Raw genomic sequence first — 24,688 nt, 5'->3', positions numbered from 1 at the left:
CGGTAACTCGCGTCGATTAACGATTCACCACCAGTAAAGTAACCGGGAATGCAGCAAACTAGTAGTCGGTAGAACGAAGCGGAACGTAAGTGGAGCGAGCGATAAGAGCGATCGCGACAATCGCACGCCTCGCCGTGCGATTCCCACGCGAGCGAATCATCAAATTCGAGCCAAAGATTCTCACCAACTCGAAGATTCGCGCCAGTATTTTCCACGCGCGCGTCACAGAAATTCGAACGACTTTCGCGAAAAGGACGGAAGGATAAGACGATCGATCGGATCTCGGGTCGATCGCGATACCCCCGGACAGAAGGTTTCGACGAAAAAGTGGAGTAGACGCGACGAAGGAGCGTCGTGCAGCAACTGGTGGCCAATTTATTCACCACGTGCCGTAGGAATTTAATTTTCTTTCGCGCAAGAACGATCCACCATCGGAGAAAGTAGAATATAATTAATTTCGATCTCGCGTCGATCGCGACGTTCCGGATGGAACGTTTCGCCGAAGAGGTGGAATAAACGCGACGAAGGAGCGTCGTACAGCAACCGGTGGCCATTTTTTCCACCACGTGGCACCACGTGGAAATTTAAACGTTTTCCATGAAAATGATGCACCATCGGTAAAAGTAAAATACGATAATTAATCGGTCGTCGAGTCGAACGTGATATTCCGGATAAAATTTTTCGATGAAAAAAGTGGAGTAAACGCGACGAACGAGCTTCGTGCTACGACTGGCAGCCACATGGAGGGATGAACGCGGCTGGAAACGCACGCGAGTGCAGCGGCGAATTGTGCGTAAGAGTAAGCGCGAACGCGAGACTGGAAAAAGCACCAGCGCTTACCGCCCACTGAAGTTCTAATAATGGCAGCTTTATGTGCAATCACCGAGAAACGAGGATGCTGGCGAACGCATTGTTCGACCCCGACCGAGACGATTTAACAAGGGCCGAGGATTTCATCTTGAACGTTGCTCTTGTCACGACCGGCATACTTCAAATCCGATGGACCGATGATGGAGATAGAGATGTGGCGGCCTTGGCGACAATGTTGTGTACAATTTTCTAATGTTATGTGTCCACGAGAAAATTCCCATTCTATTGGGTTTTCTCAAAAGTTTCTTTCGTTTTATAAGGAAGTGACAGATGCACATCATTTTTTGTTTTACATTATGATTCATTTTGTTCTATTAGTAGAAAACGGATCATACAAAATTCAATAAAATAATATAAAAGAAAAAATGTTGTGCATCTATTATTTTCTTATAAAACAGACAGAGACTTTTGGAACAACCTAATATGTTTCTCATTGACATCCTTGGGAATTAAGTAGAGGATAATGGAAAAATGGAAATCGATAAAAAGTATTTATTATTATATCGAGAGTTTTAATGAGTTTTTTTTTTTTTAGAAAAGTTTGTTACTTTATACAATTTATTGGTAGTGTATTGCTATAACAATTTTTCTAAAATTTACAATTTAAATTACATTGGTTCGTTGAACGATCGAGTAATAACTTAACAGTGTTTTAAATCTCATTCTCGTAGATTTGATTGTATTTGTAATTATTATAATTATGAGCATCGTATTCTTAAGAACATCCCCTTTTTACATTATCAATTGTTCTTTGATTTATCGACATCATTAGAACGAGAACATCATTATTATTTTCTTATTTCTGAGCTTCGTATTATCGATATCGTCGTAATTTTATTGACTTATTAATCAATATTCATCGTAATATTATTATGAAACACATAAGGAATGAAACTCCATGTACACATTTATAAAATGAAAACAGCATTTTCATTGGTAATGCGATAAATCTTATGTATCGTGTTGTTGTGTAATATTACAGTGTATGTTACAATGTACGTATAAACGCGTTAATAGAACCAATTATTCTCATCGGCGACTAAAATGATTCACGATCGTGTGTTACTTCGTCTGCAATGTCAGGACGGATACATGATAATTGTTAATGTAATTTGTAATACTAAAGCTAGAAACAGATCGATCCCTCTTATCGTCAGATCGTTCGCAGCACCGGTACCGATATTGCAAAACGATTTCTCGCAGCAAGTGGTGCAAGCGGAGAGTTTTGTTCGTTCACCGACCACTATACATCCGGAGTCGCATTTGTTAGTACACTTTCTCTCCACCGACCAAGTTTGTGGACTAGACGTTGAATCTTCGGTGCTGGTAGTGTAAGAAAATCGCTTTACCTGAAGAGAAAGAAGCAAACGTGAAAGGAATATTTGCAGATTTTAAACTTTCACGATGTTCGTTATATGACATGTCCTAGCGGATCGCAAGAGACACTCGTACGCTAAAATATAGTATTTCTTTTAATTTTGTCCGAGTACGAGCTCATTTTGGGCGGCATTAAACCACGAACTTGATAGTATCGAGCGAAAAGAGAAAAAAGAAGACTGAAAAGAAAAGATGAGAAAGAATTCTACATGTACGTAGAATGATTCTTGATACTAAAATTAAATTAATATTTGCAACAATTCCTTGTTTCACTCTGTATGACATTTCACATTGGAACTTGTAACGAACACGAGTGAGTGTGAACGTAACATATTTTTAGTCAAGGGAATATCAATTTTCCAGAATATCTCGCATCATTTCCAGAGAATACGGCTCGTTCATGGTTAATTCGGTCGGTTAATATCGATTACGGATTTCGTAAAATTTTTGCCGTGTATGTGCAAACTGTACAATTATATCATATCCAATATCATTGTTGATTACCAATAAATAAGAAGAACAAATAAAAAATTGCATTTGCATATTCCCTCAAATGTGTACACCATGTACATATGTTCCTATAAAGCGGATTCAATTTCAATAAAGTACGTAATTATTATGAAACTGAATTGATCGACTATATTGAACATTTCCAAACACTAAAATCGCGTTATGAACGAAATGAAACTGTGGCTCTATCTTGAACAGCTTTCTCTCGCTCTCTTGTTGACGATAACTAATATCGCTTTTAGCTAGCTGTTTGCTATATTCTGTTTGCTTTAAAAGCACGCGATCAAAGCAAAATATCAAACATCTGCTGAAACACGTGCGTGACCTGTGTATAATCAACAAGCGTTTGAATCGCTGTTATCATTTGTCATTACCATACAGGTCCTTTTATCACCAGTGCACTTGTGCCCGAAAGTGGTGAAGTTTCCGGTCAGATTGGCGCATCTCTCTCCATCTTCCATTGTATCACACTGATGACACCATAAATCGTTTGCTCGTTCCGACGCTGCGTGAGTTCGATGTTCCGTAGTTAACAGTTGGCCTGATCATCGGACACAATCAACCGACAAATACGTATTAATTAATAGAAATCGTGATTTATCCTAGATTTCTAAAGATTATTAAAATCGACGTAGGAATCGGACGTAAGACGTTGGGCAAATCGTTGTCTACTTTTTAATGCTTCGCATCTTTCTCTCTTTTATTTCTTAGAAATTACTTCCTTCTACTTCTTCCTTTCTTTCATTTTTCAAACAAATGTGTCGTGCTTTCATTAACGTCAGATTTTTGTACATTTTTGTACAAATAAATAGATATTAGTCTTGACATTTACAGACACATCGGCGATATGCGTAAGATGAAATTTCGTCGCGTTCGTTGACAAGATTGCTAGGAAGATTGCGGAAAGGGATATCATCGAGGAAATCGTCTAATAAGGTGAAACATCGGTTTAGGTTTCTTATTTAGAACGGAATTCTTCGGATGTTTAGCTTTTCCGTCGAATAGCGTCTCTAACGATATTTCGCCAAATTTTCCTGCTGTTCTTGCGATACGTCCGACGGTAAGACTTGGCAAGCAAAATATCGTAAACGTATCCGGAAATTACGAAAAATTTATTTCGATTTATTTCAATTAAACGTATTCCGAGAGCAGCAAACGTATTCCTTATCCATTGGCAGGTAATCAACGAAATCATACACGGGTACTTAAAAATACCTACAGTTATGAAAGATATTTCCAAGTTCGGAAAAACGCTTCCACGCAAGTTTGATCAATCGTACCAATCCTCTAGAGTTTCAGCTTCTTAACAGATTCGATCATCTCCGAAGACTAAACAGACGGTATACGACTACGTTTGCATCTACACGACAATTGGATCTACGCAAGACTGCAGATTCGATATCCACGAAATATTCTATGTATATTTCATGAAGTTAAAAATTATACTGTTTTATTTCACATCTGGTTCCAATAGAATAAGATGGATTAAACGTAATTCAATAAAATAATTTAAAACAAAAAATGTTGTGCGTCTATTATTTCCTTATAAGATAAAAGACACTTTTGGGACGGTCTAATGTTAAAAATTCTCTGTGAAAGTTGATTGTAATATTCTTCTTATCTAAAGAAAAAGAGAAAATAGAAATAGATGTATTCAGTATGAATTATTTATTTTATACATAGGAAGCATAGGCAAGACGGTAAATGAAAAAGGTAGCCTCGAAATGAGAATTCATCGCGAAGCTTATCACGGAAGAAAAGTCAATTAAATGCACCGTGTACGATGATCGTTGTTTACACGATTCGTAACACAAATGGCTAACACCTACGAGTGAAGGCTTCAACAGGTGCACTTTCCTCTATATGCAGTTTATATGTAGAGGAAGATCTTCGCTATAAATAGACGAAACATCGTTCCTTCAGACATCTAGTGAAAACTCCCTCAACGAAACACGCTCCTAAAACGCAACTTGCTCGTAAAACAAATAGGGCCATGTAACTGAAAGGAACCTCGAGAAAGAAAGAGAAAAATGGGAAGAAACAGAAACTTCCATTTTCCATTACAGAAACGCTCTTTGTTGAAAGAAAAATTCCTCAAATTAAAAATTCTCAAAGACGAAATACCGCCATTGTCTATCCTGGCAAATTATCTTCCGTCTTAACCAGTTACCTACTCTTGACGAGTATACTCGTCACGCGTAAAAAGCAGTTTTTGCTGTTTAAACTGCAATTTCAGCGAAAACTAAAATATATTCGTAAATTTGAAGACGTTTCGACCATTTGGAAGCCAGGACCAGGTAAAACGAACAAATGAAGAGATATAAATAATTATTATGAAAAAACTATAATACAGCGTGAACAAAGTAGTTGTTCTGTCCTTTCTAACGCATTTTAGTCGCATTAGTCGCAACGGCTAACTGGTCAATACATTGTCGAGTCGATCAACTTTGGTATTCCGATCGTATCGACGTGAAAATCGGCGTGACGAATAAGGCGCAAGAATCGTTTTCTTCTCTCGCAAATACCGAAGATGGACAACGCGTATCGGCGAATTTTTAATTTCAGAAAAATGTAATTTGATTCGTGGCGAAACGTGTGAGAAACGCGTCGAATTAAAGAGGCGAAGGTTTAAGCAGCCCGACAAAGCGAGTGAAATGCGAGGCTTACCATTGATGCTTACGACCATGGAGATAGACACGACGATCAGGAAGTACGTGACAGGGTACATGTATCGGCCATGTTGATAACGTCTAGCGCGTCACATTCGAAAATAAATTCGGCTGATGTCATTGGCGCATTGATCGCATGCTGGTGTATGGCGGCGAGCGCGTTGCGACGCAAAACGAGCGGATTTGGGTACAATAGGCAGCCATATTGAGAATAGCCGGAGTCTGCGCTGGATGGGTACAGCTGCTCCAGAAACCTTGAAGCCCAAGGAAAATCAATATCCATGGCAGCCGGAAGGTCCTGTTCGTTCAGCGGGAACGTTTGACGTCAAAGTTTCTGCGCATTCGCATCACACCCAGAAAAAAGAAAATTCACTGTCACTGAATCAATGATTTGTCGACACCGCAACTAAAATTCAACTTACAATGCCTCGAAAGCTAAAATAGTCCGACACTCGCCGTAAAAATATCTTTCGTTTCGTACGTTCATTCGAACGAAATAACTCGTCTGCAACTGTGGACCGAACCATTTGAATTTTGCTCGACGAGTTAGAGGAAATCTTCGAAATGTGTTATTTAAATCTTCGTTACAGGTCCAGCTAGAAAAGTTGTAAAAAGCTACCTTTACTTTCTTCTTCGCTATTCCGACTAATTGTACTTCTTTCAACATTTCTTTACACGTCACCTATTGTTAATCTTTCCAATTCTTCTAACTCGTAAAAAAAAAAAAAAAAAAAAAGAAAAAAGGAAAGAAACAAATTGTTTGACTCAATTTTTGAAAAGTTATTCTGTTTTAAAGAACGCACCAACGCCTCCTATAGCCCGTTACACGAGACTTCGGGATTTTGTTCGTTTTGTAACGAAACACGACTATCCAGATCACATTGGTAGAATTTGAAATCATCCTGAAAGTGCAAATGTAAAAGGCAGAAAATAGTTGTGGCGAATATTTGGGGGGAAAAATAGTACATAGTATAGATAGGTATTTTGAGCGTACAATAAATATCAAAAATTATTCCATTGAATATCAAGACGTATCGGTACAACAGATAATTGACTGTTTAATTAATTTCGTGAAATTAATTTCCTCCACGAGATACACCATAAAGAGCTATCTTCAACATGTTATAGACGCGAAATACTGTCCCATTGAACATTGAGATGCATCGATGTGATGGATAATTGACTGTTTAATCACTTTTGGAATCTCTGCGAAATATACACTCGCACTAAATATCTTGTTACTTAAAATACAATATAATATGTAATATGCGATATGTAATATAATATGTAACATACACGTACACACGCGATATATTTATAAAGAAGCACGTATCAGAGTTGGAATAATTTCGTGAGCAACAGTAGACGGTAAATGTAATTTGCAAACGACCTCTTTATCAAATATCGATAAACGCGATCGATATGGAAGGGATCAGTCCTTATGCTGGCCAAATATTCCGTCATCATTCAAACATCCATCGAAACTAATCCCAGTACATACCATTCGAATAATCGAGTAACTTCGTTATCGCGTATGATACAGTGCAATTACTTGATTGCAATGATATCTCAACGATTATTAACAGATACCCAGATGTCTCGACAGTTGCAAAAATCTTTTATAAATAAATTACACGTGGCTCGCGAAGCTGTTTCAACGTTGCTGGAAACTTTTTGCGTATATGATATACGAAGCATTTCGAAATGATCATTGCAGCACTGTAGCGAGACACGCCTAACTTGATCGTATCGGTGAAATTTCAAACGGATTTAGAAGTGTGCATAGAAGTTATATTTATCAGGGACACGTACTTTCCAAAAATCATCAAACTATTCGAACAGTCAAGTATTATTTAGTATGTTAATAAGTAATACTCTTAAAGAGTTAGAAAGAATAAATTTTCGGAAAATGGAACAATTTGACTTTCAAATGGCTCGTACGTGATGTAATCATCTGTTTGATGAACTTTTAATTGCTATCGTAGATAGGATCGTAAAATACTACGAATGTTACAGACATTGTCGTGATTTTCCTATAAAGTAACACACGACGCGTAGTCCGTTTGATGTTCGATTTGCTTGGCTCTTGTAATCCAATTTCAATAAAATTGTACAAAATGCACGTGATACGAAAGAAAATATAAAATATACAAAATACTCTTTACTTCTCTTTTTTTTTTTTCTTTTCAATCATATCCTCAAAAATATGAATTTGCATCAAAATCTACAGTCTAATTAGAATATTAGAAAGAATATTCAGACAGACGATGTATATAAAGGAGATACAAATTACGACGATGAGAGAACTCGCAAGATATTTGTATCTGTGAAATTGCAACTGTTGCGTCGATAAATATCTACGCCGATTAAATGTTTGATACACTTCGGATTCTCATCGGAAAACCAGTAATAACATATTTCTATTTCGTAATATATTTCTGATGTACAGAGGATGCTCTCAAAAAAATATACACCCACTTTAATTAAATGGTATCGTAAAATTGCTGCATCGTATTATTACAATTTTTATACAAATCTTCCTTTCCTTCAATTTTGTGTACATTTCGGATGTATTCCTTTCTTTTAATCCTATTAATGGATCGATAGATTTAATTTTATAAAATTGATTTTTTGAATATTTATACATTCCATATCTTTTTAAGCACCACGTCACACGATTCTTTCGGTAGAAATAACTGCGTAAATTTAATAACTGCGTAAAATTACATTTTCTCTGTACCTGGGAGCTTTTGCGCGGTGAATTTTATACGATCGAAGCCCCTTTTTCGAATGGCATGGGTGCTTCGGCATGGGAAAGTGCCTCTCCATTATCGTTTTAGCTGGCTGTTTCCATTTGTATAAAATCGTCGTTATTATCGTCTTTATCACAACGAAACCATCCCATTACATCAGTGTATTTAAGGTTTCCCCACAGTTACCCCATCATTCGAGCAATCCACGTGCTTTACATAATTCTCAATATCACGTTTCCATTTTCTAACATCTGTGACTGTAGCTTTTCCAACGTCACGTACTCTTGATGAATTCTATCGCCGATTCTTACACCACCTCCCACCTTTTTAATTAAATTCTATTTTCTTTCTGTACGACTGGAACGTTGTTAGTTTCATACCAAATTCTTATTTATCGGAATTCTATTCTATCGAACAGAGAAAAGAATGTGTAGATTTTTTAAAAAGAAACTTATCCGTCACTGAGAAATGTTAGGTTCGACTGATAAAACGTACAGACACCAGAGTATTCGTGGGAGCAGTCGAACATCAACGATCTCGGCATATTCCACCTCAAACGCGATTCCGTAAAATTCAAACTAATCGTCCAGCGAGCTGTTCCATGTTTTCCAAACTGAACAGATCGTGAGCATCGGCCAGCGATATGGGAAATGAAGATAATTTCCAATTGTTCGTAACATCTGACGATCATTCGACTTAAAACATAGTTCTCGCGGTCGCGGCAAACAAGTTACGCAGGCAATTTGTCAGCTGTCGAACGAGAGAGCTGGCTGGTTGTACTGCGTTGAAGCAGAGCGATGCGAAGAACGGGAGAGACGCGAAAGGGAAGCGTTCACCGAGAATACGTCCGTTTCGTCTTTCTCGTTAGACGGTGGAAATGAATTGGCGATTTCACCATGAATACTACAAAGGAAGTTAACGCTGTAACTGGCGCGAGTTTCGCGTGAAACGTAGCCTTTGACGAGGTGAAAGCCGGTTTGTTTGCACGTCTCGCCGAACAAATCCGATAACCAAAATTGTCTGACGAAATTGTTTTACACGAGCCGTGTTCTCGGTAACGCTAGCGGCTATTTAATCAAAATTGTCGGCCGCGTTTCTCGTTGGCCGTTCGATCGACCAACGTGTAATTAAAATGATACTCTTAATAGATCCTCATGGACAAAGATAGCGAGGCTGGCAGTTGGCGAAGCGAGCTAAGCAAATAGCGAATTATATCGCGTGTTATAACTGGATCGTGGAAGTTTGCGCATATTTTTACACTGATAAATTAACCCTGCTGCTGATCCTCTTGTCGTAAGACAACATAGGAAAATATATAAGTAAATAGTATCGCGAATAATTACGAATAATTGCATTCATTTTCGTTAAAGGTAAATTATATTGTATTTACGTGCCAAGGATAGAACTGAAATTGCCGCTAATATTGATTTATTCTTGTTAAATTTCAATGTCAGAATAAAAAAGTTTAGTAGTTAGCGGTTGCGACCTCTTTGAAAAGCGTGTACCTAAAAGTGTGTCGCGAACAGTAAGCGATGGCGAGTATACTCGTCGAACACGGAGTACGGGTGGCTGTTATAATATAGAATTAAGTTGTTACGAAACGACTGTTTTATTTTTCAATTTAGTACTGACGGGGCTCGTCGTAACGTAAAATACTGCCATCTCTTCGTGACGAGTATACTCGTGGAAAACAGCCAATTGGTTAAACCAGGACCAGATCACGATACCGTTTAAAGATGAAATTTGTAGAATGGTTAGAGTTAGAGAATATCGGAACTTTGTATTATTATAACGTTTACCATCGCTGCGCTCTCGATATTAACCCTTAACTGCTGCTCTGGGACTCCCAGACGATATAAACATCCGCGTAACTTCGCTCTCGAGCAACGCGTGATGTCAAGTAATTTTCAATTAAGTCGCCCCTTATGACTATAACTTATAACTTCTGATCTTTGTTCCGTATAGGAGTAATTGAGAACGTACAACTTTCCTTTCGCTTTGTTTCGTCTTGTCCATTATGGATGAAAATGCGATTATAGTTACGAAACGAATCATTCTTCGTTGATCGCGATACAATGGAAATGTTTACAGCGAACGTTCCCGAGTGCTTCGAATAAAGAAAGAACGATGCAATACGATACTCTTTGACTTATAAATAACTTTCCTTTGAGACCAATCGGTGGATCAATTTTCTGGCTCCGCAGACGCAATGTTACACGTAATCCTAGGAATCGTGAAGTTTTCAGTCTTTTCTAATATTATTTTTCAACTTGAAATTCAATCTATTGGACGTAGGAATATTTTTACTGTAAACTATTAGAAAAATGTCCATCGTATAATCGACGAGCATCGCGAGAGTAATATCCAGGCTTTAAATTCTAAAGGCTCGTTACCGTACAACTGTAGTAGGCAACGTCGTTGCTCTAAACACGTACGTAATTTTGTTCACATTGTATAACCGATAACTATTTTCTTTTTATTATTTCTTTTTATTCGAATGTCCTTCAGCTTTCGCTTTACCACCGTACATCATCCCTACGTCATGCACCGATACTATTTTTCTTTTACACTGTGACACTTACTTCTCTGCTTGACCATGAGATCCTGATCATCATGCAAATGGTCTAAGACTGTTGTCGTAATACTCTACGGAATAACTAAAATTGTTGTATCGTTCTAACACGTTATAGATTTTATTAAAGAGGAACGTTTACTCGATAGAAGACTCAGATTCATGAAATAAGACACCGGTTTTCCCTGACGCCACTTTACGATATAAATAATTAAACTTTTTCTCCCTCGTATATGGAAAGCTTAAAATACTTTTCCTGTATTATCTATGCCAAATCTCCTGTCAATTTCGTTACTAAAATAAATGTTACAGTTATCAGCAATAATCGCTTGCACTCGACTATACGTTTCTTTAATTAAAAATTTATCAAAGCGAAGTCTTCGATTCTTTAAATTCTGCAAAATTTGATGAAACGCGCAATGACTCGAAACTTCCGACGAGTAATGTACGCGAAAGACTCTGTATACTCGTTAGGTCGTTCCTCAAACGAGAAACAGATCAAACTGTTCGCGTTCGAGTCAAACGTAAAGGGAAAAGATTAAATTTCCTAACTTTCCGTCGATAGGATCTTCATCGATGTTTATGACAGTTGACTTCTCTTAATTAGCGAAGCTTCAAGCTTTCGATATTTCCAAGTTTCAATAATTCTCATTCTCCGTTCGCCTTTCAATGACCGTTATTAGCGTGAGCGTGTGTCAATAATCAAAGCGAACGATGCTCTTTTGAACCTTCCTTTCCTCTTCCATTCGTCTTCCTTTTCAGAACGGAATAATGGCTAGATCTACTTTACTCGTTGCGCTGATTTAACGAGTGCGTGTTTATTCTCTCTTTATTCTTCGTCTGCTTCTGCCCTCGCATCTGTTGAACATCGATTCGATTGCTGAACTCGACTGTGTGATTCTCCTATCAGGAACGACATTTGCGTCGGAATATACATGTTACGGTCGTTCTTTAAAATTCTTCTAAATTAAAAGTTCCTTAAAACTCTCCTAGCTGCAAAGTTCTTCTCCTGAAAGAGTCGCGGTAAACGTGGATATCTGACGTTACGCGTTCGTTAACGAGCTTCTCTTATGTCAAATATTACAAAGCAACGATTTACCCAAAATATAGAAATATCTTCCGAAATAGCGGACTCATCGTTAGATTATTAGATCGCGGATGTTCGTGCATTTGTGGGAATTTTAAAAATGCAAAAGTCCATGAAACGTTTAGGAAACGTAGAGGATGAAATAAATCTTATCTATATATATCTTGAATATGTTTGTGTATGAATATCTTATGATTTGTGTGTATGAATATCTATATCTTTGTGTATGAATATGAATATCTTTGTGTATTTGCTACGATATAATTATTAAAAAGAAGAAGAAACTTTCGATCATGAGAAAGATGGAATATAATGAAATATATTCAGACATTGAATAAAAATTTTTATTTTCATTTCGGAAGATGGAACGAACACAAAATATGCAGCAAATTTTGCGAATATTTCAAAATGAAGGAACTGCGCAAATATAAATATTTGCAAGTTAATTGCACTTAATATGGAACACCTGACTTTAAAAGCTTCCCAAAAACAGAAACATGCTTTTCTTTTCAATTGCCTTCGAGAAATTAATAAGTCCTTTCTGTGTCGCTTTATAAATTCTTTTAACATCGATATTACGTTTTTTCCTAATATTAAATTCTAACAATTTCTTACAATTTTTCAGCTGAAAGTTGTATTAAAATAATTTTGGCAACTGCTGAAAATTGTTGAAATTGTTGCACCAAGAGCGTAATTTCTGGGAAAAAAGGGTCGATGAGAACTCAAATCCTTCCGGGACTGTTTTACTCGCTCTATTAAACAAACATGTTTAATGATAAATCATGCAAAAAGTAATATTTTTTACGTTCATTATTTAACACGACTCTCAGAAAAATTTTATAGGCTGTCAAACGTAACAATCAACTGCATTCGATCAACGCATGCTTTCATTTTTAAGGAAATGTTTCATTTATTATTTGCGTTATTACTTTAATAAACGTTTGCTATACCGTTAACGTTCATATCTATAAACCAACGTTTACTTACAGCTTTACCCTTACATAACGTCAATCTTCGAAAGAATTACGGATTTTTGTTATACAATATATTAATCTTAGTTATTATAACGTTAAGTTATTAGCAAAATTACAAGATTGAAGTTACCAGAAGAAAAAAAGCGAGGTGTTCGTTTCCTCTTTTACAAATATAGAAGAGGAAGGTTGCTTAAGAATGATTAAAACGTAAAATGAAATTCTAATTAAATAAACGCCGTATTACCATTTTTCTACTATAGTTTCGAGTAAATTCCGCGCACTAATCGTATTTCTCTACGGCACAATAATAACATTCTGTTAATCAGCCTTTGAAATGTCACCGCAAATGTTCCATGTGCAACGTGACGTGTATTCCGTGATAATTTTCTTAAACTATATGAAGTTAACGTTTATAACATTCTATAAAGTAATAAGCAAACTAAATGAATAGCCTTCATCACGCTGTATATCCTGTTTGCATATTTAATATTAATATCAAAGCTTCCATGCAAAAAGATGTTGTATTTTGCAAGCGTATTTTATTACCGAGTGCATAATAATTCATTAACAATCCCCACGATTTATCGTCACAGTACGAAAGTACGTTCAATAATTTACATTCTGTTTTTACACAGCCTGTTGTAGCTATACTTTGTTTTCACGTATTTCAAGTAAACATATCATCGATAAATACACCAGTACAAACGCTATTATATCGATGCAAACGTTAAAACATTTTCATCATGGTGAAATGTATTTGGTACATCAATTTTAGCGAATTCAATTAATGTATGACGAATGTTAAGCATTTACTTTGATTCGTTGAGTTTTAAGAATGAAATTAATTAAAATTTCCTTCAATCAAGGTAGATGTAATTTTAACAGAAAATTCCATTAAATTTCTATAAGTATTTCTAATGGTTACTCTTATGCCTATAGATAAAAATTAAAAAGCAAACTATCCTATAAAAATTAACAGATAAGATTATTTTTTCCTGTTAATTTCTATGCCATAATTGCCTCTTCGATTCCCCATTTCTCTACGATTTATTCGTCCCGTACACAATTTTAACGTAATATTTGTAACAACAGACAGAGATACTTAGTTAGATTTAACACGATTCTTTTTTTCGCTTTTGTTAAAAAATTATTCGCAGACCGCAGCTCCTCCTTCGATAAATTTTAATTCTCATTACGTGTACGTACATAAAACGTAGCGAGTACGAAACAATCACAGAATAACGTGATCTTCGATGAGATGCGATGTTTTAATAAGTTCTGATAATAGATGCATCATTAAATATGTAATTGGAAATGGTTGTTAATCGCGAGCATTAAATAATAATGTAATTTGAAAATAAATTAAATTCGATATATTTATACCGAATATATTAAAGACGTTTTAACATCGACATATTCAACATTTACTACTATTTTCCAGGCACAATATCTTCTTGTCGTTACGTATTTGAAACCTCCATAATATCTGAACTTATTTTAGCGGACACAGCAGTATGTAATAGTTACATTAATGAATAAAAAAAAAAAAAAAAAACAACAACAAATCGCGAGTATCTTCGTTAACTTACAAGATACGTATTATTAAATATCCAAAGAACAATTCTAAACAATTTTGCAGAAATAACATTCCAAACAAATATAATACTTATTAATTGATATATTAAATTCGTCGGATGCAATTTTTTAATCGCACATGAAACAAACGTATATTTCTCATTTCGTTGAATTGTTTTCTACATTTAAATTATTCCTGGATAGATGAGAATTATACGAAACTCACGAAATAAGGAAATAAGCAAAATAAAAAGAAAAAAAGAAGAAAAAAGAGAAGAAACTGGTAGATTTCACTTATCGTTAAACTTATATTCTTAAACCAAGTTAAACTTAGTTCGCCATCTTCGTGATATTACGCAATTCAACAAACTGTCAGATGCAAATACAACGTTAACATAGAATTGTAACGATAAAAGTTATATTCGAAGTTATGGTAATCTCTTCTGCTATGACTCATCATTGTGCAACTGTAACTTATACCATTAACAAATCTGTATTTTCAGCCACGTTTCTAACTATAATCGTACATTCCATGTACATAAGTAATGTCCACATTGAGGAACGTATAACGCTTAGTTAATAAATTCGAAACCACATCGTTCGCGTGTAGTCCACGCGAACTATATTTGAATTGTGTTAAAATGGCAATTTGTAAATTTTATACGTCATATCGAAGGGATTAAGGATATTGAAGGAGAATACATAAATATTCGAGTCGCGTACATAAGTCTTAATATTATAATAATAAATAATAAGTCATAAATAAGTCATAAATAAATCATAAATTTTCATAATCTTAGTACGTTATTGATCTACGATATAGTAAAAGTTCTATACAATAAGTAATAAGCTTTATACAATAGCTCGTGGTTGATAACTCCGCGTTAAATACAATTTATGGCAACAAAATTTTATCCTATTCTAACAGTTCGTGGAAATAAAAATCGACGGACTTATGTAACTTCCAGTTGGCGAACAAATTAACGCAAGTTTCCAACGAATGAAACGCGAATAATGGGCCAAGGAATTTCCGACGATATGAAGGAATTAGGTAACGTTGTCGGAGAAGAGTGCGCGAATGTAATACAATACCTTGGAAAAGTAAAACGTTTCTTTTAATAATGTAAATGGGCTGAAAAATATTGCGGCAGAAGCGAGCAATTACTGATTCTACGTGAAAAACCGAGTGGAAAATGTGGAATAAAATTTGTAAAAATTTCAGTACACCGGTTAAATCCTCAATTTCGATCCTCGGATGAAAAAAAATTAATTGTAATAAATCATACCAGGTGTTTTTCCTATCTTTCTTATTTTTCACGTAGAATCACACTCTGTGTTTCTATTCGATCTATTGGCCAAAATCTATAAAATTCACGTGGCGATCAACGTATCGATGCATTCTGTCAATTAAAAAAAGAAGATATAGCTTAACGTAGAATAATCTTTTTTATTGCGATAGTGATGGAAATTTCATTATCGAGATTAATCGTGAGCTTGTTGAAAGTCTGATCGGCGCTATAACGAAAGAGTAGTTAGGCGAGCGGAATCACGGCGTGGAATGGAAAAGCGTGAGAAAGTAGTCTCATAATGTAATTAATGAACGAGGAATCGAAATTCTGTCGTATTTTACAGCGAGGATAAGAACTACTCAAGCGACAATCGAATGTCACTTAAGCGCTCTGGAGATGGAATCAATTAGTACTTGAGTGGCGTTAATTCTTGCGCGAAGATCAATTCTCGCAAACTATTCGAAAAATAAGGATTAAAAGGTTTTTACATAGGGAAGCGTAGGATTGAAGCTTAGGATTTAATTTTGACGCGAATAAATGAAAGTTTAAGAATCGAGATTTAATTGAAATAAAAGTAGGATCGTTAAATTAAAAAACGTGAATAATTCTCAATTTTTGTCGCATATGAAGTATAGACACAAGTCTTTCAAATAATAAAATATTTAACCAACGTTAAATATTGAACTATAACGTGAAAGTAATATAAATGTAAATGAATATCGAACATTCTGAATTATAACACCAATTAATCGCATGCTAATTAATATTTATGAATCATAAGCGAAACACGATGGAAAATCGAAATTCGATATATATATTTCGAACCGTAAAAATAAGATCAGTAGAATGAACATGAGTTGGTGTACACTAGTTTTTTATTAAATGAAAAATAATAGATACGAATAGTAATAATAATAGGATATTTCTTAATTAACTTTTTCATTAATAGATATTATGTTTACATATATACAAATAAATATAATTTTCTACAAATAATATATATGTTATCAATTTAGGATATGAGTATAAAATTTCTCACCATGTCACAAATTTTCCCGAACGTTATTTTTCGCATTTGAACTTGCAGTTGGATACTACGACTATATTTCTTATATCTGTTTACAAGTTTAATAAAACTATTTTACGCTATGGCTTCGCTTGTTACTTACGGCTTCTTCAAACCAAGCGATTAAGAGATGGAATAAAGCTGAAATTACGTGATATAATATGCGCGTATACTTCGTGTGCCTGACATTGCGAGCATCACACTACTTACAAAGGAGATTTTACCTTGTATAAATCATACTTTTATTTTGGCAGCATAATAAATTTTATCCGATTACTTGAAAGCTGTTTGTATTCCGAGTTATTAAGCATCGTTATAACAACGAATGGTGTTGATAATTCTCTAATTTATTTAAATTTCCAAATTAACATAAAGTGTTACGTAATCATTTTATAAATGTCTTAAAACGTTATGAAAATTATTTTATATCAAATCTTCCCTTAGAGAACGTGGGCAGATGAATATTAAACTTTGATGGAACGCATCTAACGATTAAATATTACATATCTATGAAATTCATCTAAATGATTAAATATCAGATATCTATGGTATTCATCAAACGATTGAATATGAAATAATATAAAATAAATATAAAATAACAGTTAGCAACATTTCGATATTATGGATTAATTGAATTAACTTTTAAATCGAAACACAAACGTGTTAACTACAACCTGCGGATTAAAGCGATTACATCTTTTTCCTTTTTTTTACTTTTTTTTTTTTTGATAGGAAAACTTCAACCAATACTTTTGTGTAAGCCTGTGAGGTAAGCCTCGACTTCTAAACTAACTTCGTAAGCTATAGAACTAAAAGAGCATAATCGTAATGTGATACGAATAGTCGGAAGAAATTTAACATTTATTTAAAAATTATATATGTGTATTTAAAAACCACTATATTACAAAGTCTTTAACTATATTTTTATGAATCTGTATAATTTGTTAGAATTTTAAAAGGATACATATATATATGCAAGCTCCCTAGATTTCATGTAGGATAGGGATTCTTTTTGTTTCGCGGGTAGCACGACAGGCTGTGTTTCACGGACAGACCGATCTTCCCTTGTTTTACGGACGACCATTTTAAGAAGCACGTTTTTCCCGAACGGACGGACAGAGAGTTACATCAGAGACAAACAAGGTTACGGAATAGTTATTTAAGATTTTAAAGACTGAAGAAGAAAGATCGGTAGCTCAGGACGTTGAAAATCGATTCTCAATTTTCAGGTAAACATTGTACTAAAGACTTGTTATTTCCCGTTTATATAATTATTGTTATTTATTGTTATAAACGCATATTAATTGTCGTTTATTTTTGTATTTTATTATTTACTTTATAATAAAAACTCGATTTTCAGACTACAGAATCGATCCCTGAATTATCACCAAATTACGATCTTACAAATCGATTTTCACTACGCCATGCCGTTAGAAGTGAAGCTACGTATCGCCATGAACGAGAACGCAAGGGGGAGAAAATAGAATGCATAAGAATCCATAAGAAAACCAGAAGATGAAGTATGTGATGTCTTTCCTCCAGAATATCAAGCAAGAGATCATCGTCCGCGATTATTCAGTTTATCGATAGTGAAGAAAGCCGCAAACAGCTTAACCAAGGTAAGCCATTACAGAAACATTGCACTCACGATGGATGACGCAACGGCAGCGTCATACATCGGTACAAGTTTAAACTTCGTGTTTCGAGATATTTACTTAGAAGAATCGGAGATCATCCCCACAAGGAAAATAAAGACCGAAGTCGAAAAGCCCAATCTTCAAACAGAAACATTATTAGAGATCTTCCAGAAACAAAACATGCATGAGAGAGAAGGCACAGACTTTGTCATAAAACAATTTGATGGAAGGCAAAAAGCCACAGATTGGAGTATGAAATATTCATATTTCACATACGGATCCCTTCCATACTCTAATATGAGTATGAAACCGAATACGAAAAATACGAAATCCAAACTGATGAAAAAAGGATCAAGAATTTGAAGAAATATTTGGGAAAAACAGCATCAGAATGGTACCAAGCAAATCTGCTGAAGGATGAAGAATACAACTGGGAAAATTGGAAGGTGGCAGTTCAAAAAGCTTCTGGCAATAAAGGTTGGTCTGCAGTACGATACACTTATAACTTTAAATACATTTCAGGTTCATTCACTGAATATGCCATAAAAAAGGAATGATTAATATTGGAAGTAAGGAGGAAGACTTCTGAAGAGACAGGGATAAATCTAATTGTTATTGGATTACCCATACACATTCAAGATAAAATGGATAAAGAAACAGTACAATCAACAAATGAGTTAATCGGATTCTTGGGGCAATATCAGACAAAGGGAAAAAAAACACAAGGGAGTAACGCAAGATTGGACAGAAAGCCAGAGCCACTGCCCAAGAAACAACCTTGTGTGATTTATGAAGCACTGAATTTCCCAGGTCGATTTCACCCAATAACAACTCACCAAAGAAATACATGCACATACTCATCGATCATTTTTCAAGGGCTGTTTTTATGTCCACATCGAAAACACAACACACAGAAGATATCATAAAACTTATAGACTCGACAGGAGAAACTGATTCCATAAAAATTATCCTTGCAGACCGATACCCAGTAATGACATCCAAAGAAATTCAAGAGTATAGGAGGAAAAGGAACATTAAATTAATTTTCACCTCGACAGACTGCCCATCCTCCAATGGACTGAACAAAAGGGTAAATCAAACATTAGTAAACAGGATCAGATGTAATTCAGACAAAAATAAGAGAAACTGGACAAAAATCACAGAAGAAAGCGTAGAAGAAAACAATAACACCAGACACAGTGTAACGGGGTTTGCCCCAAATCATTTACTGAATGGAAAAATGATTGAAATCGTCCCTAAGGAAATAATGGAGAATAAGATAAACCTAAAAAGAGACAGAGAAGAAGCATTCAAAAACTCAACAAGAAATTTCGAAATCAACAAACAAAAATACGATAAAAAAAGAAGAGAACACGAATTTAAAATCGGTGATATGGTCTTCACCCATAACGGAAAAAAAATGAATAGAAATAAGCTGGAAGAAATGAGGAAAGGACCTTTCATAATTCTAAGAAGGATTTCAAACTCCATATATGAAGTGGATAACGGTAATCGGGGATCTGAAGGGAATCTGTTTCACTCCCCATTCGAGGGGCGGTGTAAACTCCCTAGAGTTCCTGTAGGATAGGGATTCTTTTTGTTTTACGGGTTGCACGACAGGCTGTGTTTCACGGACAGACCTTCTTTTATTTTATGGACGACCATTTTAAGAAGCAAATTTTTCGCGAACGGACGGACAGAGAGTTACATTAGAGACAGACAAGGTTACAGAATAGTTATTTAAAATTTTAAAGACTGAAGAAGGAAGATCGGTAGCTCAGGACGTTGAAAATCGATTCTCGATTTTCAGGTAAACATTGTACTAAAGACTTTTTATTTCCCGTTTATATAATTATTATTTATTGTTATAGACGCATATTAATTGTTGTTTATTTTTGTATTTTATTATTTACTCCATAATAAAAACTCGATTTTCAGACTACAGAATAGATCCCTGAATTATCCCCGGATTACTATCTTACATATATGTACATATTTGTATATATATATATATAGAGAGAGAGAGAGAGAATGTTACAAGGAAGTAATCTAAAACTCCGTAAATTTGTAGTACATGTTTAATGAGAGAAGTATAAAATATCTGATAAGCGTAGATCCAATAATTAATCCTATTTACTTGATATACCGTACTTTTTATTTAACATTTAAATCGAACGTTTAAATCGAACCCTCGATAGAATAGATAGAATAAACGTGTCCAATAAAATAATCTCGTCCATCATCTGATTTGAATCCAACGAATTTTTTTTATGAATACACATAGAGAGAAATCTACCTATTGTGGACACACGTACAAATCAATAAATAATGCATGTCGTGCAATATCGGCTACAGAAGGAATAAATAGAGAATTATGTATTATCCACAGATGGCAGTTATACAGTGACTACGAAAGGTATTTAAATAATATGAATATAAATACATGATACACGTATTAAACTTGGTATTATTTAATGGTACTTTCATACGATTATAAGGATTTGATTTGAAATATAAAAGCTGATAGGAAAACGGTTCATTGGAAAATATGGACACGCGCAAATATTATCTCGTGCCCGCAGTATATTAAAACAGAAAGTCAAATATTTGTTATGAATGGCGAAGGATATTTTTCTCTTCTTCTTGACCCAGCAATTGGATTTCATCAATATTATATAACGTTGATTAAAATTTACTTTTCTCTCGAGTGAGTACTATAAGATCACAAAATGACATAGATCTTTTCTTTGCAACTTGCTGAATATAAAACTGCGTCCTTTTACAGGCAACCATGTATATTCCAAGCGTGATGAAGGGATTAGATCATCGTATCGTAAATTATGCTTACTTCCAACCCCAAAGGCAGACTTTCTATGTGCTTGTCTCTTTGCTTCGAGGGCCAGCGAACTCTTCACTCTATATGACAGAAACAGCCTAGAATCCAGGGGGAAATTTGAAAGTCAATCAAGGAAGGAACTGCAAGATGGACAGAGCAAGGTCTCGTAGAAATGTATGTGAGATTCGTTTCTCGCAAATTACGAGATACGGAAACGTTTAAAGTCATCTACAGGCGGAAATCTGTTCAAGACAGTCGCGGTAATATTTCGACGTTATATTTCATACGTTAAGCCAGCTATTATTTAAATATGTTCTTTGAAATTAAGTAAAATCAAAGTAGCTGAAAAAGTACAGCTGATAAAATTACGTTCAAAACGTGAATGAACAATAATTTTTACTTTCGTTACGCTGTTGTTATCTATTATCCATTATTTCTTATGGCAAGAAATGGGAACGTGCTTAATTTACGATAAAAACGAGAAACAATACGTAAAATATTTTTCACGATAAATTATTTTCATATTGTTTGAAATAATTGTACGCTTCCGCGATATAAGTGGCGAATGTAATTGAACAAGAATCATTTTTGATAAATGTAACAGATATATACCGTATATATATGCAAAATATATTGTAACGTGTTAATTCATAAAGTTACGTAAAATTATTGGAAATCTATGTACGTAGGTATGTTTAAATATTTCATTCATGTTTTTATTCCATTGAATTGCAAGTTATATAAAATCATTTCATTAATAGTATAGTTCAATGATATAAGAATTGCGAATTAAGAATATTGTTTATTAGTGATATAAATAATTAAATTAGTAATAATGTATACTTAACACGTTCTTGTATTTTGTTATTAAGGTAGAGTTAAATGGTTAAAGAATTAAAATTATTTTGTTCTTCTTTCAAAATTATTTCAATCTCAATCTCATGTTTTAGAAGGGAAAACTATAATTTTTGTTCTTAAAACATATCATCCCCTAATAGTCTGCGTTCGAATCATGATTATTCTAAAAACCACTATGATTGTGTTATTGAAACAACGTCATCAACTAGTTTCTTAAACTATGTAGATGCTATTGAAACAAACTACGTACATGCATAGTAAGTTTATATGAATATTAAACATAAGAAACTTCGTTTGACTTGATTTGGCTGAAATCAGCTTGTCGAAGTGCATCATAGAAATAAGTCACGTCGATCAAAGTTGTAGCGCAATATCTATTAGACTGTCATTAAAGTCATCGTTGATACATTAATAGATGGTATCATACAGTTAAACGACATGTCATAATATTCTTTCATCTAAACCATAGTAGCAACAGACTGTTTCCTACAGACTAGAGGTATTTCATGGGACGATCATATAAATTCTTAAATACAATAATGTATAATACACATACGTACATACATGAACCAAGTCTGTAAGCATAATCTATAGACTATAATAAATACGTGAAACATTTTGAATTCTGTATTAGATTTGAAGAAATCTCGAATAAATCAAAAGATATTAAATACTACAAAACTGTGAGCATTATTAAGGATTAGGATGTGATATATTGAAAGATATAAATATAATTTATGAATAGTTTCAAAGATGAAGGTGAAAGAAATCTGTAACAAGAATTAGTCCCTTAAGGAAACGTTAATTACTTTGTTACTGTAGAAACACTTGTGGATTCTTCGTTATAAAACTAACAATTATCTTTCATCTAAAGGATATGTTATAATACAAAGATCCTTAAAATTATTCGATGGAATATCCTATTGATATTAATGCTGATTACCTACTTTTTAACCTATCATTTACAAAGAACAGTTTATTTATCGAAGCTATAAACTTTTTTGCCCGCTTCAGAGCTTTCATCGACGATTTATGACGTACATGGTGCAATAATGCCTAATGCGATTCTCTTTAATATCCCATATTGCATACATTCTCGTACCGATTACACAAATTGTTTGAATTCAAGAAACATGAGATCACTATACCGGTATAAATTTGTTATTTACTTGATCTGAAATATCCTTTCAAGTTTGAAGTGAAATTGAAATTCTTTCAAATAATCTTTGACTTAATATATTCCCTATTGATATTGATTCGATATTGATTCCCTAAATTTAACTGATTTTACATGTATATTTATTTTACGATTTAAGCATTACATGTTAGTTTAAGTATCATTTACATACCAGCTACTTGAAATCCATTTAATTTCATGTAACAACTAATTACAGAACAAGGTTTAACTTTTACGCTAACTAAGCTCAAAATGTCCATGAAGCATGATTTGTTTCTGGAAAGTCATTTAACTATTTTAACTAACGAAATGTATAACGAAAACTATCGATTTTCAGAACTTTATAATATAATGGAATCGTTTTACATATTTGCGGACAAACAACACAACACAGTTTTCGTCTATGAATACGAAATAAAAAATTTAAATAAAAATTATATTAATCCTTTCGGTACGAGTTGTTTTTTAACATCGATAGTACGTATAAAGCAGTAAAGCATGTGCCTGACCTGAATACATTTCCGGTCTTTTTATAACGATTGTGAACAAATAATGTAAAACTATAACTTCAAAACTGTAACGTATGTTTCCAGATAAAGAAAATAATCACAGACTTCGCTGGATGCATAAGCATTCATAGACAACATCAATGGAATTTTTTCTGATGAATATGTACTTCTCCTGTAGGAAAGTATGAGATGACTCGTTTGTTTGTAAGAAATGTTCAAGAGCAGTTATGAAATCATTTACGGATTTCACTACGTTTTACATATTCGAAACTTTCCATCTTTGCATTTCTTTTCTGTCTCCCCTTTCTCGTGAATACTTAAATACATGATTTTTTCAAATGCAATAAAAAAAAAAAAAAAATAAAAAAAAATGCTAATTCGTATATTACAAAACTTCACAAAAATAATCGTAAGAATCTGTTCTATTTTTTCTCGTATATTTCCTTGTTTGGAAAAAGGAATAATTTATGACTTGTAATTTGTAAAATTACGCTAAAAATATCAGTTTACTTGTACAAGATGGCCACCATACACATATTTGTCACGTTAGAAAATATAGACCTAACCAAAGAGGAATATTACACATTACAAGTTAACGTACATATATATGTAGTATCTATTTACAAGTATCGCAGATTACCTCTTGAAAAGTAAGAAAACATAAAGACTAAAGTAAAGTTGTAAATCTAAACTACAGTTCAAGTTATACAAGGCATGCAAAGCTTCTCTTGAAACGTTAGGTGCGTACTTCGATATACAATATAAAGAAACATAGCCCGCGAGAAAAGCTATATAGTACATACCATACAGATCCCTCGCCATAACTTTGTCAATATGCGCAACGAAATCGGTAATTTTCGCGCCACCACTCAAACACCGTTTCTCTCGCTTTGGATAATTGAATCAAATTCAGATCGTCCATGTTTACC

General features: G+C 34.2%; 2 protein-coding genes and 3 long non-coding RNA genes across 7 annotated transcripts in view; 3 read left to right on the top strand and 2 right to left on the bottom strand.

Moving 5' to 3' along the window:
- The window catches only part of LOC126914807 (A disintegrin and metalloproteinase with thrombospondin motifs 3-like), a 434,443-nt gene that overhangs the window by 188,715 nt on the left and 221,040 nt on the right, over nucleotides 1-24,688 (bottom strand). The window lies entirely within an intron of this gene.
- LOC126914777 (uncharacterized) lies at nucleotides 1,367-24,681 on the bottom strand. Of its 2 annotated transcripts, none has more exons than XM_050719189.1 (3): nucleotides 24,563-24,681; nucleotides 3,132-3,298; nucleotides 1,367-2,219 (listed from the first exon to the last, which is right to left on the bottom strand). In XM_050719189.1, exons 1-3 carry the CDS (start codon nucleotides 24,579-24,581, stop codon nucleotides 1,950-1,952), a joined length of 456 nt encoding a protein of 151 aa, XP_050575146.1. In that variant the 5' UTR covers nucleotides 24,582-24,681; the 3' UTR covers nucleotides 1,367-1,949. The 2 variants fall into 2 exon arrangements, with proteins under 2 accessions (XP_050575146.1, XP_050575145.1); XM_050719188.1 differs by lacking the exon at nucleotides 24,563-24,681 and adding an exon at nucleotides 5,425-5,447.
- Nucleotides 17,437-24,688, top strand: part of LOC126914868 (uncharacterized) — a 50,725-nt gene continuing 43,473 nt past the window's right edge. Inside the window, exon 1 of one of the 2 annotated variants that reach the window (XR_007709888.1) lies at nucleotides 17,437-17,971. This is a non-coding gene — a long non-coding RNA (uncharacterized LOC126914868). Of the gene's footprint in view, nucleotides 17,972-19,999; nucleotides 20,190-24,688 lie in introns of those variants that run through there. The other variant, XR_007709889.1, reaches the window with a different exon arrangement.
- LOC126914896 (uncharacterized) lies at nucleotides 20,211-20,966 on the top strand. Its single transcript, XR_007709917.1, has 3 exons — nucleotides 20,211-20,367; nucleotides 20,664-20,795; nucleotides 20,878-20,966. It is a non-coding gene; the product is annotated as an uncharacterized LOC126914896 (long non-coding RNA).
- On the top strand, nucleotides 21,008-23,701 carry LOC126914891 (uncharacterized). The gene is made up of 3 exons (XR_007709912.1): nucleotides 21,008-21,086; nucleotides 21,165-21,475; nucleotides 23,588-23,701. It is a non-coding gene; the product is annotated as an uncharacterized LOC126914891 (long non-coding RNA).

This window comes from Bombus affinis, chromosome 3, assembly GCF_024516045.1.
Source record: "Bombus affinis isolate iyBomAffi1 chromosome 3, iyBomAffi1.2, whole genome shotgun sequence".
Lineage (NCBI taxonomy): Eukaryota > Metazoa > Arthropoda > Insecta > Hymenoptera > Apidae > Bombus > Bombus affinis.
Note: the sequence above shows the minus strand (reverse complement) of the source record. Positions and strands in the feature narration are given on the sequence as shown.

What these genes read in the sequence shown, in the direction of transcription:
- LOC126914777 (XM_050719189.1), bottom strand. An exon ending in GTGATAAAAGGACCTGTATG is followed by an intron (nt 2,220 to 3,131) that starts GTAATGACAAAT and finishes CTTTCTCTTCAG; the next exon opens with GTAAAGCGATTTTCTTACAC.